The sequence below is a fragment of the Chiloscyllium punctatum genome, chromosome 7 (assembly GCF_047496795.1).
Source record: "Chiloscyllium punctatum isolate Juve2018m chromosome 7, sChiPun1.3, whole genome shotgun sequence".
NCBI classification, from domain to species: domain Eukaryota; kingdom Metazoa; phylum Chordata; class Chondrichthyes; order Orectolobiformes; family Hemiscylliidae; genus Chiloscyllium; species Chiloscyllium punctatum.
This window is the reverse complement of record NC_092745.1, coordinates 70,725,788-70,739,222: the sequence shown is the minus strand read 5'-3', so window position 1 is coordinate 70,739,222 and position 13,435 is coordinate 70,725,788. Positions and strand designations below refer to the sequence as shown.

At 41.7% G+C, this 13,435-nt stretch overlaps 1 protein-coding gene across 1 annotated transcript in view; it reads left to right on the top strand.

The window, feature by feature from the left end:
• The window catches only part of nmnat2 (nicotinamide nucleotide adenylyltransferase 2), a 287,688-nt gene that overhangs the window by 95,667 nt on the left and 178,586 nt on the right, over positions 1-13,435 (top strand). Inside the window, exon 2 of the mRNA XM_072573940.1 lies at positions 10,635-10,723. Within this exon, the coding sequence (XP_072430041.1) occupies positions 10,635-10,723 (89 nt within the window). The remainder of the gene's footprint in view (positions 1-10,634; positions 10,724-13,435) is intronic.

Here is a 13,435-nt window from a genome sequence, read left to right as displayed (position 1 = left end):
TTAGCACAATAATAGTGCCACATGACACAATGGAATGTATGAAGACGGGACTTTGTCTCTCCAAAGAATGTGTGGTGGTCACTTCTACAAATATTATTCAAGCCACATGCATCTTCAGTGCATAGGTTGCTAAAGATAAAACGGGTACCTCACCTGTTGTTTCTTTCATCACATGCTACAGGCTCAGGTTGACATGACTTGGCCAGCTCAGTTATTAGTGATGTGCTTGAGCCACTCTTTGTCATGGACGCTGAAATCCCCCATCAAGTAGACTCCTGTGCCTGGCCACCCTCGGTGCTACTTTAAAGTGCCATTCAATACAGAGGAATGACTAGTTAATGAATTGAGGGAATACAGTTGGTACCCATTTCTGATCAGACAGGGCTGGTATGTCTGTAGTAAGACATTGCTAGTTTGGGTGACTTTCAGGGAGAGATTTGCCTTCAACCTCAGTGTATTTGGAGTGCTGTTTCCTAATGCCTTCCTCACTGCGTGACACTGTGCCACCACCTGTGCCACAGGCTTGTCTTGTCACTGAGACATTACATACCCAAGGATGTATTTGAAGGTGTACAGAATGTTAATTACTGTATGTTAATGGCTAATTTTATTACTAGTGTTACAGTTTTTGATGTGTTGCAATAATAATTAGCACTTGGAGAAGATCGTTGTGTTAATTAATATAGATTTTAACAACTTGCATTGGTAACAAAAAATAAGCTGTGTTCAATTCAGTGGTCAGTTAGGAGTGAAATTTAACATTGGCAATTAGGGTCTCATGAGAAAACTGGCAGGAGCACTGTGTTTGTGAAAGTGGATTTCATTTCCTATCTGACCTTAGACCCCAGTGGTAGAAATCAATCCCCAAGAATTGCCAGATTACCAGAGACCACAGATTCTACATTGCCTCTCGGCACAACTTAGAGTGGTGACACCTACCAGTAATACAAACACTGTGGGATGCGGGTGTCACTGACTAGGTCAACTTCCATTAACCACATTGTTGTTGGGCTGGAGTCACAATAATGCCAGATCAGGTAGGGATAGCAGATTTCCTTTCCTAAAGGACATTGATGAACCATTTATGATTTTTCTGAGGATTGATAGAAGTGTCATGGTCACTATTACTGAGACTAGCTTTCCTTTCCAGAATTGAATTTAACTTGCACCAGCTACCGTGGTGGGATTTGAACCTCTGTCCACAGAACATTAGCCTAGGCATCCTGTGAGTAACTCAGAGGGTGATCAGGCAGGATGGGTGTTAGGGAGATCTGGATCTGAATGTTTGCTTCCTCTGGCCTGTGATTTGGCATGTAATCAGAACTGAAAGGAGCTAGTGCTGGTGTTAATGTTGATACTTGGCCTGATCCCAGCAGAAGTACAAGAGAATGCTGTATAAGCTGTTCTTTTTCCATGAGAAAGGCTGCCAACAGGGAAATACAGTTGAAGCTAAGGAAAGTTTAGGACAGGGGGAATTGAAGATACTTTCAGGAAGTATACAATGATTTATCAAGTGGCGAGAAGGAGTGCAACGAGCAAGCCACCTCTTCCCTGCCCATGACTGAAACTCTTCAAAGGCTTCCTTGCCTGTCAGTTTAATAAAGAAACACTTCACACTGTGCAGTCATTTCAGTGAGCTGAGGACTTTGGTTCACTCTCAATTATGTTGAGAATCCATGATTAAAATACAATTGAATTACCTATGATAATGTTTAGAAGCCTAACCCATCAGCTGCCTACATATCCATCCAGGTGAAATCTGGAGGAGAACAGGGTGATGATAAGATCCTAACCCTTTTAATTCTCTGCATGCATGTAAATCCACCTCCCTTTCCTTGTACAAGTTTCGCCCATTGTGTAAATGACACCTTTTTATTTTATTGTTCGGTTATTTGGTTTTCTTCTGATTCCCTGTCTTGGGCTCCACTTAATGAATGAATGTATTTACTCCTAATTATTTTAGATGCAGTTTAAGCAGTGTTTTTTCTTCTATGCAAAACTCTCCATAATTGCTAGACCATGGGGCTTGTTGATTGGAATTCTGCAAGGGGTCAGTCTTGCGTTTCTGTCTCAAATCCACATTATTGTCCCACATTCATCACTTTCCCTACTTTTGTATCATTTAAACTTGGCTTAAAAGGTAGGGGTTACAGACAAAAATATGTTAATTGATTATGGATCAGACAAATGGAAAATAAAATTTATCTTTGATAGATGCTAAGTATTGACTTAATATAGAAGGACATAGAAAGGGAAGTGTGTGTAAAGTCTGATGTATCAAGTTCAAAAACCTGACAACATAGGGAAACAATTAAAGTAGATCTTGATTAAAGTTCTCAGAATACTATCACAATGCAGAAGTGAACCTTTTCTGCTAATTAAACCAAACACTCAGAACAGCTCACCTCGCCTCATAATGTGTTAAAATGTGAGTGACAGAGAACTCCCAAATTCCACCATTTAAAGAAAATAACATCAATTTATTTTCTAAGTCTAAAAATGAACATTAAGCAAAAACTATTCACAAAACTAAACCCCCTGTCTCTTAACTGCTTACTATCTACCTCTAAGGTAGGTAAAAACAATGACTGCAGATGCTGGAAACCAGATTCTGGATTAGTGGTGCTGGAAGAGCACAGCAGTTCAGGCAGCATCTGAGGAGCAGTAAAATTGATGTTTCAGGCAAAAGCCCTTCATTAGGAATAAAGGCAGAGTGCCTGAAGGGTTGGAGAGATAAGTGAGAGGAGGGTGGGGATGGGGAGAAAGTAGCATAGAGTACAGTAGATGAGTGGGGGAGGGGATGAAGGTGATAGGTCAGGGAAGAGGGTGGAGTGGATAGTTGGAAAAGAAGATAGGCAGGTAGGACAAGTCATGGGGACAGTGCTGAGCTGGAAGTCTGGAAATGGGGCGAGATGGGGGAAGGGGAAATGAGGAAACTGCTGAAGTTCACATTGATGCCCTGGGGTTGAAGTGTTCCGAGGCGGAAGATGAGGCGTCCTTCCTCCAGGCGTCGGGTGGTGAGGGAGTGGCGGTGAAGGAGGCCCAGGACCTCCATGTCCTCGGCAGAGTGGGAGGGGGAGTTGAAATGTTGGGCCACAGGGTGGTGTGGTTGATTGGTGTGAGTGTCCCAGAGATGTTCCCTAAAGCGCTCTGCTAGGAAGTGTCCAGTCTCCCCAATGTAGAGGAGACTGCAACGGATACAATACTCACTCTATAAAAATATGTTGTTGTAATAAGACACTTATTAAAATTACATCAATTTAGTTTCAAAATTCCACAGTTTCTGTCTTCACTCATCCTGGGTCATCTTTCTCTTTACCGTGAGTATGTTTCACAGAAAATGTACCTTTGGTAGAGAATGTTTTCTAGTTTCTTTGAGTGCAAGATGTTAGATGGACAATTAGCTCTCCAGCACTTGCTCTACGGCAGTTGCTCTCTGACCAGTTTACTAAATGTCCACATTCTTATATACCCCAAAATTGAATTGTCTCATTAGTTTGATGTTGGCAAAACAATAAATTCAAACTCAATTAGGTTTTAGTATCCTGGGGCATAATTTAAACTGATTGGTTAAATTTGAATTGTTGTCAAGACAGCAACCAAACTCAGGTATCCATTTCACAGCCAAATGTTATATATTCTCAATTTTCCAGTACACCCTGGGACTACCATCTAGTCATACGTACAAGTGATTGTAATCTCTCAGTTCAGAACATCATTCTCTCTCTTAAAGGTACAGTACATGCCTTCAACTTCGTAACGATATACTTTACTGATCAGCTTATATTGATGCAAAGTTAGTTCCTTTAATGTTGGCTAGCTGTGTTATATCTTCAGCTGAGTGCAAAGCTGTATCAGACTTGTTTGATAACATTTTAAATCTTTAAAGAATACAGGTAATGTGCACTCCTAATGAGAATGATTCTTTCAGAGAGTTGAATTGATGGGTTGTTTTCTGATGACTGGTTGGACAGGCTCTTTTAGCAGAGTTAGAAGGACAGGCAGAGAAATGGCGTGGTTCTATAGAGGCCTTGGTGACCCTAGGGGATGATCCCAAAAGAGACTGGGATCATCAAATCAGAGATGTCAGTGCAAGGAGGCTGTACCCAAGGACCTGGCAGCAATGGCACAAGAAATCTGAGTGATGAAGGCCAGCGAATGCATTTCTGTATATCTCCAACAGTCTCTCACCCAGGTCAATGTCTCCCCATCCCCAACACACACATTCCCACCTCCTTTCCCAACCCCATAACTCCAGCATTAATCCTAGCATTCAGGACATGCCAAACATCCAGATGTCAACCTCATGCATCTACCAACTCTGCCAGTCCAAACCCACTGCTGGCTTCCTTTACAAACCTCTATCAATTCAGCTACAATGTATTTATCCCCCCAAGTTCAGTGCTACACAGTCAGTGATCTGTTTCCTTGGCAGAGAATGTAGAACTCAATAGGAAGGAGCAAAGTAGAGCTGGTGGGTGGCAAGGGCACCAACATCTCCAGGGTGCAGAGAAGCTGTGTCTCCACATTGTGAGGCCAGTTGCTGGACCCTGCCACATCTGTTATCACTGAGCACATGGAGGATGATGATATGTTCTTCTGTTATGCCCCTTCTTCCCAGTTCACCGTCATCTTGACATCTGGTACGATGTCTTGTATAAGACGGACCTCTTGTATAAACTCATCCTGCCCTTCACCCCACTCTCCCCCTTTTGCTACAGTCACAATCCACTGAGAAGGAGGAGTGAGAGCTCTAGCAAGCACTGATATAGGAGCAGCATCATTTGATCTGATGCCTACTTGCCTTACTGTCCCTGTGCATACTTTCAAGGCTAGATGAGAGCTTGGATCAGCTGAGGTGACCCAGCAGCCACGAATGGGCTACAGCCAGGACTGATTGTGTACCAGCATCACCACACAATGAAGTGGTATCTGAGTACAGCTGCAGAGAGCTCAGGTGAGAACATCAGTGGGGACGCGTACAGATGAGCACGGGATGGATAGTCACAGGAGGTATATACAGCGTGCTGTCGGTATATTTGCAAATGGTATTTGTGGAGGCTACATATAAAGAGTGATAATCAAGTGGAGAGCTGGATGGGTTGATGGAGGGTATTCCGGAGTTTAGGGCCTTTAAAACTGAAGGCTCAGTTCTAATAGTGAAATGATTACTGTATGGCTGCTAAAAAAAAACAGTACTCGCAGATTTCTCACTGGGGTTTGGAGCAGGAGAAGAGTACAAAGATAGTAATGGGTGAGGCCATGATGGGATTTGGAAACAAGCATGGGAATTTCAAATGCAAAGTGTTGCCTGATTAACACCAGTTTAGATTAGAGATGGTGAACAGGACTTGTTGTGAGTTTGGACATCGAATACTCCTGAAGTACTCAATTTTATGCAGAGGATGCTAGACAGGAGTGTATTAGAATAGCCAAGTTTAGATACCTTCCTGATAGATGTTTATCCTGGATGTATTGCAAGACTTTGTACATTTACTAGCTCAATAGTATTTATAACTTATTTCTGCTACCTCCTTCCAAAAGGTACAACTCATTTAGTTGCCATTTAACATTTTTGTTTATGGTTGCAGGACTCTAGTGCACTCTTATGTAATTGGTTTTAATGTTTACATTGGAGTCAATTCAAGGTATTTCCTGATATTCATTTGAAGGATGCTGCATACTTGCGTTGTGTGACCCGATTATTGGTTTGACCCTATGCCAGTTGATTATCATAGTGCAGCGATTCTCCATTCAAAATATAGAAACCTGATTGGGTCTGGTCCCAAATACAATCTCCAAAGCTAACTCAGCTAAATAAATTACAAATCGTTTTCTTTGTCAGTGGTCAAATTATAGAATAACACAGATAGACTTTGACTTGTCAATGCATGTAACAATCTTTACATATTTAACCCGAGTACTTGCAAGTAAGATCTATAGCATATAGTGCGTTCTGTGGTTCATTGTAAGTTACATGTACATCTATGATTAGCTTGAGACTTAGAGTAGAAATAAGTGAGGTGTAAATATAGGAAGCTCTCCAAATTTGTTTTAACAAAATCTCCAGGCTGTACATTTGAGCAGATGAATTCGGAACAGGAGACCATTTGTTGCTCAAGTCTGTCCATCATTCAGTAAGATTATGGCTGATCCAATAGGAATCTCAAATCTGTATGCTCACCTATACTTGATATTCTTCTGTCCACTTGCTTAAGAATCTATCCACTTCTCCCTTAAAAATATTCAATACTCTGCTTCCACCACCTATTACCAACAGACTTCCAAGAATTCATGACCCTGTAAGAGAAAATAAAAACTTGTTTCATCTCTGTTTTGATTGGGCGACCATTTAACAGTGTTTCTTAGTTCTGGATTTTCCCAAAAGAGGAAACATCCTCTCCATGTCTGCACTGTCAAACTCTGTCAGAATTAGATTAGATTCCCTACAGCATGGAAACAGGCCCTTCGGCCCAACAAATGCACACCAACCCTCCAAAGAGTAACCCACCCAGACCCATTTCCCTCTGACTAATGCACCTAATACTATGGGCACTTTAGCATGGCCAATCCATTTGACCTGCACATCTTTTGAATTGTGGGAGGAAACCCACACCAACATAGGGAGAATGTGCAAACTCCACACAGACAGTCGCCCATGGTTGGAATTGAACCGAGATCCCTGGCACTGTGAGGCAGCAGTGCTAACTACTGAGCCACCATGCTCCCTATTTTCTTATATGTTTCAAGCAAAATTATTTCTTAATCTTCTAATCTTCAGCAGATTCATGTCTAGACTGTCTAATTTTTATTCATTAGATAGCCCTCTCAATCCAAGTATTATTCTGGTCACCTTCTCTGAACTGCTTTCAATATATTTACGTCCTTACTTAAATAAAATGATCAATTGTGCTTTCTATAACTGAAGCACAAACTCCTTATTTTTATGTTGAATTCCTCTCGCAATAAATGGCGACATTGTATTAGCTTTCCTAATTACTTGCTGTACCTGCATTCACAACATTTGTAATTCATTCCTGCGGACACCCAGATCACTCTACACCTCAGAGCGTGGCAATCTCTCATTGATTAGAAAATATGCTTACTTCTGTTCTTCCATCAAAGTGGACAATTCCACATTTTCTCCATTTACTACATCTTTGCCCGGTCTCTTAGTGTATCTATATCTTTATGGTGCTTCCTTATGTCCACTTGACAACTTATTTTCCTACCTACCTTAGTGTCATCAGCAAATCTTGCAATCTTCTAATCCATTTACATAAGTTGTAAACAGTTGAAGTCCTTGCACTAATCCCTGTGACACGCCACTCATTACGTTTTACTGGTGAAGACCAATTTATGCCGACTCTTTGCTCCTGTTAATCAGTCAATCATCTCTCCATGCCAAAAATAAAACCAAGAAGTGTAGATGCAGGAGACCAGAAGCAAACAAATTCAGAAATTGCTGACGAAAGTCAGCAGGTTTGGCTGCAACTGTGGAGAGAAAGCAGAGTTAATGTTTCAAGCCAGTGACCTTTCTTCAGAACTGAACTGAACTTCGGAACATTTCTGAACTTTTCAGATGTATACAATTTAGTAAACTTGCCTATTTTTATATCCCATTTCCTTCAAAGAAAAACTGCAGATTTTGGTCTGATCAAGTCCAGTTGCCATAGACCAATGGGCTGCTCTCTCTTTAGAGGGAGATGAGTGGTGGTGGTTTAACCTGGGGTCACCACGTCTCAGGCAAGGGGAGAGGTTGTGAAGGAGAGTTCTTCATGGTAACCTCAGCTAATGATGGGAATTGAACCCAAGCTGTTACCATCACCTTGCTTTGTAAGCCAACTATCAAACCACTGAACTAAACCAACCCTCTTTGATTTAATGTTAACCACAAACTATGTAACTTTGGTTCAAAGTAAAAACAGATTTTTTTTCCATTCAGTTCTGTTTTTATGAAGTATTAAGACACAGCAGGAAATATAAAAATATTCTTGCTTCTTTATAGCTGTATATTCATAAAGGACAGGGATTTAAAGGGAGAGTTATAGCTTTATTTTTTTTTTATACAAAGCCGTCTAGGTTCCTCAGAAAAAAAAATCCATTTTATATCCTTATTCACTAATTGTTAAAAAGACCACCTGCACTCCTCGAGAACAAAGCCCACTGTGGGACTGCAGAACCATAAATCATTCATTTAATACGAGTACTTCATCAAAACCTAATTTGTTTGTAAATAACTACTTGAACATATGAATTTAAAGAGAGAACTAAATTTTGTCATTTTAAAAAATGTTGACTGTATTGATAGTCAAAATTACTTTATATTTCATTTAGATTAGAAATTCACAACATACCATTGTCAGAGAATTGCTCTGTAAATTGATGTTTGCCCATTTTATTTTAAAAAAAAGGAGCGAAAGAATAGCGTTAATGGATGATTCTGGATTTTGGGTGAACTCTGAAGCCTGTTAATGAATTTCTTGTTGAAAGAGAAAAGATTGAAAAAGAACCATAACTAAGATTTTTGAATTGTGAGGGCAGTTGTTAGTGAATATAAAGACTTTGCCACAAGATATCAGGAGGAAAGCAATCAAGTTAAGTAAGTTTAGTAATTAAAAAACTTTGGTATTTGTACGATGCAATGAACCAGATGCTCAATTTTCATTCTGGGTCTGGAAGAGAGATTTTATAGATCCCAAAACAGGCATAGGGATACTGAAGTGTGATTAATCCACTGCCTTTGCTTTTGATGCAAACAAGATGTCAGCATTGTGTTCCCTGTTCAACTGTGTGGTTGCTATATGCTAGCCAGCACTATGCACTTGTCAGTGGTTGCACCCCTCAGCTGGGGACACCAGTTTCTGCAAGTAAGCCTGTTTCAAGCCCATTCCACACAATGGGAGCAGCACTCTGCCGAGAATAGTTTTTGTAACATTGCGCAGGAAGCAGAGTGAATTATGGTGCACCAGGGAGGAGAGCATGCTCCAATGTTGTTGAGGCTGTACTGGATACCGCAACCGAAGAAGTGGAGAGGATAACAGATGTGATCTATCCATAATGGGGGGGGGGGGGGGGGGGAGGGGGAGAGGTGGGTTGCAGAAGGCCCTGCAGTCAAATTTGTCAAAGCCATTGGGAGCAGATAGCTGAGGAGGTGGATACCATTAGTCTTACCCTGAGGAACTGAATGCAGTACCACAATGAATTTAGTGACCTTACACCAGTAGAAGTTTTTCAGAAGTGTCCGGGCCCTTGCTGTGTTAAAAGCTGAGGATTGGAAGGAAATTTACTGCACAATAGGAAGTCTGATACACAAGCTGTGTGAACAGTTTTATGAAGTTGGCAACATTAAACCGCAGTGGTTGGGTCTCTGCAAGCAGAAGGTTTGCAGTGCAGTTCCTTTGTGGAGGCTGTTGTCCCTGATGTCTAATTCTTGTTGTAACGACAGGCAGTGCCCTCCTACTGACAATGCCAATATGGCAGCACTGCCAGTCCTGCCAATGTTGCTCAGCTGCATCCACACTACAAAGCCCTACCCACAGGTTGCACTATCTGAGCTTTTAACCTGGCAACGGTCACCCACAAAGCCTTTTCCTATCCACAAAGTGTGAATGTGCAATTATTGGGCCCTTGCTCCATGGAGGCATCTGTACTCCTCGTGAAGTCATGTTCTTGCTCTGCAGATTGCTCTCTAACAAGAGAAAATGAAATGTTTTCAGTTCTTTTGGAATACAGATCCTCAGTGACCCAAGTTATGCAACAGTAGAGGGCAAGTTGTAGATATCACAGCTACTGCCTGCTCCATCATGGAAGGACCCTGTTTGATGCTGTCCCATTCAGTGTTGAAAGAGCGAAGCCCTCCTGAACCACAAGCTGATGTAGTCCAACCTGAGAGCAGCCTGCATGGCCACACCCTCCTTCACAGTCACACATGTTTACAAGGAGTGGTGCAGCAGGTGATGATGGTGAATCTGCTGTCTTGGGAGCAAGTGGGTGCAGTGGCATGTACTTCCCCTTGGACTATTCTATGATACAGAGAGTGAACAGAGGTGATGCACAGTGCTGCAGCAAGAAGGAGGAAGAGATGAATGGGTCTCAATAAATGGAGGCCATATTCACCCGACAATTAAGGGAGCCAATCTTATACCTGAAGCTGAGTGAAAAACAGTGTGTAAGACATCTGCATTACACTGAGGAGGTCTTTGCTGAAATCTACAATCTGCTAGAACCACACTACACTTCAGAGCGAGGTTCCTTCAAGCTTACCTGTTTGACCAGAGCTTTAGCAGCCCAATGGAAAACTTTAGTTGATAACACTCCTGCGAAGCATTTTGAGATGTTGAAGAAAATACATAAGTGCCTGGAGTTATTGAAGGAAATATTTGTTAAAATGCAAAATCTCCTTGCAGCAGAAGCCAGTTTTAAGACGTTTCTTTGGGCTTTCTATAATGGCCTCAAAAAAATCTGAATTTCTTTCCAAACTCCTAAGATTTGCCCAAATATGTTTAGATGAAACCTTTAAAGCTTGTCATTGTATCTAGATGCAGTTTGATTAATGAATTGAAATGTGAAGATTGGGTCAGACATATAGCTCTGTATCTTGTAAATTCAACTTTTCCTGTTTCTGCTTTCAGAAAGAGCCCGTGATTATCTGCACAAGACAGGACGGTACATCGTGATTGGCGGAATTATCTCACCAGTTCATGACTCCTATGGGAAACCGGTAAAATTGAACCTAATAATTGTTGTATTTTGAATCTTTGAAACATCAAAGATCAGTTTTCCCTTTCAAAGTAGGTGAAGCAATGAATATCACAAATAAATGTGGGAGGCTATGGTACATTTTTGCTAGAATGAATACTTGGATAGTGCAGGTTTAGGGGAATAGATGCAAAAGGCATCTTGGAATATAAATACATCAATCACTAAACATTGTGGCACAGCTTAGTAAGGCCATAGAAGAAGCAAACTAAACACTAGGGAATTCAGAAGAAACACCTTTACTCAAAGAATGGTAAGAATATGGAACACACTGTCATGGGAACAGTCGAAGTGAATACTACAAACGCATTTTAGGGACAGCTAGATAATTGTTTAAGTGAGAATGGAATAGTTGGCTATGATGGATAGATTTAAATTGCAGGAGATGAGAAAATACTCATGTGAAGGATAAATACCAGAATGTACACGTTTGGCTGAATAATCTATTTTTTTTCTGTATATCCTGCATAAAGAATTGCAAAATTGGTTCAAACTATAAAGCCACTAACCTTTCCATTACCTACAAACTGCCATGTGTCTCACAAAAGTGAAAGATTTCTTTCTGTGTTAAATGAAGCAGAAATCAATGTGAGTTATGAATCAGTATTTCTCCTTGCCCTGAAATAACGTTTATTTAAGTTTCACGGTGCCATTCTATCAGATCGTCAGGTGACCCATCTCCAGATTGACATATCTGTTAATTCAAATGCTTGGTGATTCATAACACTGGCACAAGCTTTGCAGTTGCGTTACTGGTGAAATTGTCATGTTTGCCGTCATTGCAGTCATGAAACAGATTGTAATTTCTGATAAGCACAGTGAACTGTGTAAAGCCAGATGTTGCTGCCACTAGTTCTGTGTTTCTCCGCAGTGTGTGCTATTGAGGATGCTGAAGATAAATACCTTAAAATCACTTGAATAGATGTAAATTTCCTCAACTGCACTGTAAAAACATTAAGCCTTGTTGTCTGTGGTATTACTGGCTTTTCAAACAGTGTGCCAAGTTTGTAACTATGTGATGAGGAATATGCATGTGGAATGCAAAATTTCTTCATTTTGATTTAAAAGTCCATAGACGTTTTACTTTTTGTTTGTAGTAGCTTTATGATAATACAGTTTCTACCTTAAGCCACTTATATCAGGGGATGTGCAGCCAATACTCAGGGAGATATGCAGCCAAAACTCAGGGAGATATGCAGCCTAAAGTCAGGGAGATATACTGCCAATAGTTGGGGAGATATGCAGCCATTAGTCAGGGGGGATATGCAGCCATCACTCAGGATATGTGCAGTCAACAATCAGTGAGATATGCAGCCAATACTCAGGGGAAATGCAGCCAACACTCAGAGAGATATGCAGCCAATACTCAGAAATATGCAGCCATTAGTCGGGGGATATACAGTCAAAAGTCAGGGAGATATACTGTCATTAGTTTGGAGATGTGCAGCCATTAGTCAGGGGGATATGCAGCCAATAGTCAGGGGGATATACAGTCATTCATCAGGGAGATATGCAGCTATTAGTCAGAGAGATATGCAGCCATCAGTCAGGGAGATATGCAGCCAATTATCAGGGGTATATGCAGCTAATTTTTAATGAAACATGCAACCATTTTTTGGGGGATATGCAGCCAATATTCGGGGGTTATGCATCCATCTATCAAGGAGATATGCAGCCAATAGGCAGCGAGAAATGCAGCCATCAATCATGGAGAGATGCAGCCAACAGTCAAAGAAATATGCAGCCATAATTCAGGGGGATATGCAGCCACGGTGGGCGGCACGGTGGCTCAATGGTTAGCACTCACAGCACCAGGGATCTGGGTTCAATCCCAACCTCGGGTGACTCTCTGTGTGGATTTGCACATTCTCCCCCGTGTCTGCGTGGGTTTCCTCCAGGTGCTCCGGTTTCCTCCCAGAATCCAAAGGTGTGCAGCTTAGGTGAATTGGTCAAGCAAAATTGCCCATAGTGTTCTGGGATGTGTAGGTTGGGTGCATTAGTCAGGGGTAAATATAGGATAATAGGGTTGGGGAAATGGGTCTGGGTGGGTTACTCTTCGGAGGGTCGGTGTGGACTTGTTGATCCGAATGGCCTGTAGGGATTCTAACTCAAAAATTCTAATTCAGTCAGAGAGATATGCGGCCATCAGTCAGGGAGATATGCAGCCAATAGTCAGGGAGATATGCAGCCAATAGTCAGGGAGATATGCAGCCATTATGCAGCCAATTGTCAGGGTGATTTGCAGTGAATAGTCAATGTGATATACTGCCATTAGTCAGGACTCTGCAGCTGTCCAGCTAGGTAACCCAAGGATATAGGCCACGCTCAGTCTCTCCACAGAAACTAGTGGGAAAGGTTGCTGGGAGAGAAAAGAGGAACCCCACATGGGAACTGGTTCTTCAGGATTAGAGATGGGGGAGGTCAGGGGACGGGGTTGATAACTGTGAATGGGGTAACAGTATCTGCAAGTGGGGGTCGATATGAGAAAGGGTTAATGAGAATGGGGTCATGCAAAAAGGTCAGGAGCTCTCTGGTTTCATGGGACAGACAATGTCTAACCACGTCTGGCATGGTCACCAGTATGCCAAGGGCTGGGGTAGAAAGGTAGGCATGTGATGGTCTGTTTTGACAGGTGAGAATTGGATATGCAAAGTCTACATGGTTCATGGGATGG